We start from the raw sequence: 4,408 nt of genomic DNA on the forward strand, positions 1-4,408 counted from the left end.
TCCAACAATGAAGAAACTTTATTTAAAAAAAATCCAAACAGATTGACATGTGAAATAAGAACAAACCCCATCTTAAGTTAGTCCATGCGAGCCTTCAGTGTTCTTGTGGTGATCTTATCTTTTTCACTGCAGAAAAAGAGAAAAGACTGACTGTAAATGACACTTAGTTCTAGAGAAGGGTCTAATTAGACACTACACATGGGTTAGTTACTAACAGTCAGTATAAATACTATATTTACCCAAATCCAAGACAAACCTGAATTACTGCATTAGGGAAAGCAATGGTAAGAGAGCAGGAGGTGGGCCCCACAAGTAGCTTGCCCCCTACTGCCTGCTCCACTGCAGCCTCAGGCTCTTCTCCCTTCCCACCCCTGCAGCTTCCAGTTCCACCTGTCTCCCCTTCCACCCCTTACCCTCGCTCTGCTGAGAGCAGCCTGTGGCATGGTGCACAGCCCCAGCCCAGCCCTGTAGCAGCAGCATAGAGCCAGCATCACTGCTACAGGGCCAGGCTTTGTGCCCCAGGCTGCAGCAGCCATGAAGCAAGGATAAGGCACAGGGAGGAGATAGAGGCAGGGGCCTGAGGCTACACAAGGGGGAGGCAGCGAGAGCCACAGCAGCTGCCTGGCTCCCCCCACCACTCATTCCTTGATTCCAAGATGAGGGGCTATTTTGTCCCCTCATGTTAAATGGGGGGAAAAAAGACCTGATCTTGGAATCAAGTAAATAGCAGCTGCAGCTTTATATTAGACCTAATCTGACAGCTACGCCGAAAAATCCAAACAAGCCTCAAATACTTTGCTTCTTCCTCCTCTTCAACCTGCTGACAAAATGAGGACAAGCCACCTCTCACTACAGCCTGACCGGAGGTTGGGCATTCTGAACAACTCACTAAGGAAAACTGTCAATCTTGCTCCTAACACAATGGATGGGGACACTGCTCAGAAATCAACAATGAGACAAGTGAAAGACTAGTTGATCCAAGCAGTCTTCTGAACAGAACTAGGAAGTTGCTCTTGATGGGCAGTAACAGCATATGATTTCTGTCTTAAGTAGAAAGAGCCATGGGTGGATCTAGAATTTTGAAAATGGGATGCAGATGGCACAGTGCATCATCATTATATACATCACAGCGCACATTTTTCTCCAGGTAAAAAGGAACTAAAAGCTTTATAATTTTATTGGAATGTGCAATTAGCTTGCATCATATAATATTATGTATGAAAAACAACACACTAGGCAAAAAATAACCAAAAAGTTGCATCTTTAGTCCTGTTGTCATTAGAATTAAATGTACATCTCTTTCAGATTCATAAAACAATTTAGCTTTCTTGAGCACCTTGACAATGCATCACTGAAAGTTATTTCCACACCTGCATTGCTGTTCACTCAAGTTAATGTTTTTAACTCTAGTTAAAAACAGACTGCAGGACTGTGAAACAGGTGCCATGTTAGAAGGACCAGATAAGACAGTAGAGTTGCTGAAGAAAGAATAGCTGGATTAGTGGATCATTTTCAAAACCATTAACAAAGGAGAGAAAGCCATTAACACCTGTGGACTGAGGAGCTTGTAATCTACCTGATTCCTTCTAATGAGCCTTGAAGTCTATAGACTTCTTTGCTGTTGCTGCCACTGCCAGGCAGTTGGTTTTAAAGTTCAGGTGGAGCTGGAATCAAAGTGGGGGGGAGAAGGGCAGGAATGCAATTGCACCACTCAACCCCCCCCCCCCCCACCACTGGAAAAAAACCTTCCTTCTCTTTACACAATACTGCATGCATAGGGTGAATGCCTTAAGAAAATTTATCTAACAATGGCTATGCTGAATTTAATTTACTAATCGGTAGTGCAGGACCAGCAAAAAAAGGAACAGGAAGGAAATTAAGAAAAAAGTCTAGCATAGGCAAGATCTGGCTAAAGAATAAGGTTGAGAACCCAGAGCAGTTGGGCCTTATGACAAATCCTTGAAAGACTTCTCAGAGCTTGGTGTTAAATTCCAGGGGAAAAGACCATTGGAACAGTACTTACATTATATGCACTACCACACCCATTCCAGATACAGCATCTCTGTCTACTGCATTCAGCATAGCCTGGGAGATGGTTTCAAAGAGATGATCTGGTTCCTGGAGAAAGAGGTACAGGAAAACCTTTTAGCAGGATGTCACAGGATTAATACCAAGTTTTTTAGATGAGGCCAAAGTCCAACCCCTAGATGTTGTAGGCCACTTTGCGGTAATGAGCTTATCCTTGTAGTCAGAAGGAGGGATTAACCCAAACCAGTATTTAGCAAGTTTTCACCAAAATTGAAAGCTTAAAGCTCTGTCCAACACAAATCATTCAAATTTATCTTAGTCTTCACATTAACAAGTGATTTAGTCCATGAATTGGTTGGTTGTTTAACCCCTAGGCAAGCCTTGCCACTATCCCCACCTCTCTCCACTCACCATATCAGGTTCCCAGAGGGACTCACACATGCCATACATCTGCTCTGAGCAGGTGCCACTGACCACAAAGTCATCAGTTATCATGGGACAGCCAATCAGGTCTAGAGAGCAGATGAAAGGTTCATAAGTTATGGGGTCCAGTCCAGCAATGACTGGCTCTGTGTAATAAGGTCCAAACCTGTGAAGAGCAAGTTAGAACAGTTTTGGTACTTCAGTCCTTAAAGGCAACAGCAGATTTCTAACTAAGTAACTATTTAAATTAAATCTGTATTTCCTCTCTGGAGCTAGTGGCAGGCTTTCCAGATAGGTAAGTATGTAAACAGTAGCAAAGCATTTCAAACTAAGTGAAGAAAAATCAGCTGTACCCCTCCAGTGAAGTAGTTTAATACACACAAGCTAAATTAAGTGTGCTCCATCACCAGATTCTACTATTTAGACAAATGGTTACTTTATACAAATAAATGCTTTTGAGCTGTCAAATATAATAAAGGGTCACTGAATTTTAAGAACTGCTGCCCTTGCATCTAGAACCTATAGAAACCTCCAAACACAGTTGCCCTTCAGATCCTATTGACCACCTCCAAATATTTTTTGGCAAAAGAAATGGACATCTGGTACTGAACATTTTGTGTCTTAGACTTTAGAGGTGGACTGATCTGGAATGAACAACTCAAGGTCTCATGAGGACTTTAATTAAACTTGGTACTCAAATTCTCCAAAGCTAACCCAGCTTTTAAATCTGCTTGTGTTCTACAGAAAAGCAGGCAGCATTATTGCTTTGCTTTGCAACAGATACCCCCTGTTCAGTAACTGTTACTTAAATGTGCAGTGGACTTAGTTTTAATTAGGATATCAATACAGTGGAGATTTCCTTAAGCATTGGACTGAAAATGAACACACTGCCAAGCATAGAAAATTTCAATTTCAAACTCCATGTCAACAACAACTATGCTTTCAGCTCTTGCCAGCCTCAAACTTGCATGCGTACTTCAGTGACCACCTAGCTCAAGTCCTGTGCAGAATAGCAATAGAACAGTTATGTCTCTGTTAGGAAAGTTCACTCACTGAAAAGTAGTGCAGCTGCATATAGCTAAATACATATTCAGACAGGCTTTATCTATTACTTGTTTCTGCCTATGCTTGCAATTAAACAGTCTTCATCATTCATTTAGCTAAACCTCCATGAGTCCTGTTGACTATAGTAAGAAAGTTAGTCCTCAGTGAAGGGCTTGCTTTCCTCTTCACTTCTCTAAATTTTCACTGAACTCTGTTAGCCATCTCCTGATTCCACTGATACTGTAACAGAACTATTCAATTGTTTCCTGTTTACCGTCTCTCGTAGAGCAGATTGGACACCATGCTCATGAAAGTCTGTGGTTTGATCTGCCTGCCTTCCTTCAGTTCATAGAGATTCAACCTGAACTTCAGTCTCTGGGCACTGCAAGAAGAGATGAGAGTTCATGTTAAATTGCACCCATTCAAGACATTTTCCACCCACCCAAGGGTTAAGCTTTGCTACTAAAAACTAACATCTGACAGACACATGAAGCAGACCAGTGGATTTAGAACACATGCACATTTACATCTCAGACTGCTACATCTGGGTCTCACTTGTCCTGTGATCTTAAGAAATCAGATACAGCTTTGATTTTGAGAATACGACTGATTTTCTTTTATTAAAAAAAAAAAAACACAACATACAAAAAACCAAAAAGACTCAGGATACAATATGCCACAAAAATGCAACTTGTTTTTTGTTGCCGCAGAGAGCAAATGTGCTTTGAACCCCATTTGGTGGCTATCCCCAAGAGGCCTGATAGGAGCTGGACACACAGAAAGGGAATACTGGTATTTACCTGAACCCCCAACTAACAAACACAGATGGCTTGAAGACTCATTGTACCTCAATACTGAAAGTGAACTCACTTCTGGTATGTAGGTTGGGAAGATTTTTTTTTTTTTTTTTTTT

General features: G+C 41.6%; 1 protein-coding gene across 1 annotated transcript in view; it reads right to left on the minus strand.

Annotated features, from left to right (window-relative positions):
• Positions 1-4,408, minus strand: part of PSMB3 (proteasome subunit beta 3) — a 6,546-nt gene continuing 2,138 nt past the window's right edge. The window contains exons 3-6 of the mRNA XM_019507602.1: positions 3,770-3,877; positions 2,440-2,617; positions 2,024-2,118; positions 1-126 (exon numbers count right to left, since the gene is read on the minus strand). Of these exons, the coding sequence (XP_019363147.1) occupies positions 78-126; positions 2,024-2,118; positions 2,440-2,617; positions 3,770-3,877 (430 nt within the window). The 3' untranslated portion in view covers positions 1-77. The remainder of the gene's footprint in view (positions 127-2,023; positions 2,119-2,439; positions 2,618-3,769; positions 3,878-4,408) is intronic.

This window comes from Gavialis gangeticus, unplaced genomic scaffold (genome assembly GCF_001723915.1).
Source record: "Gavialis gangeticus isolate Ggan-Ray unplaced genomic scaffold, GavGan_comp1, whole genome shotgun sequence".
Classification (NCBI taxonomy): domain Eukaryota; kingdom Metazoa; phylum Chordata; order Crocodylia; family Gavialidae; genus Gavialis; species Gavialis gangeticus.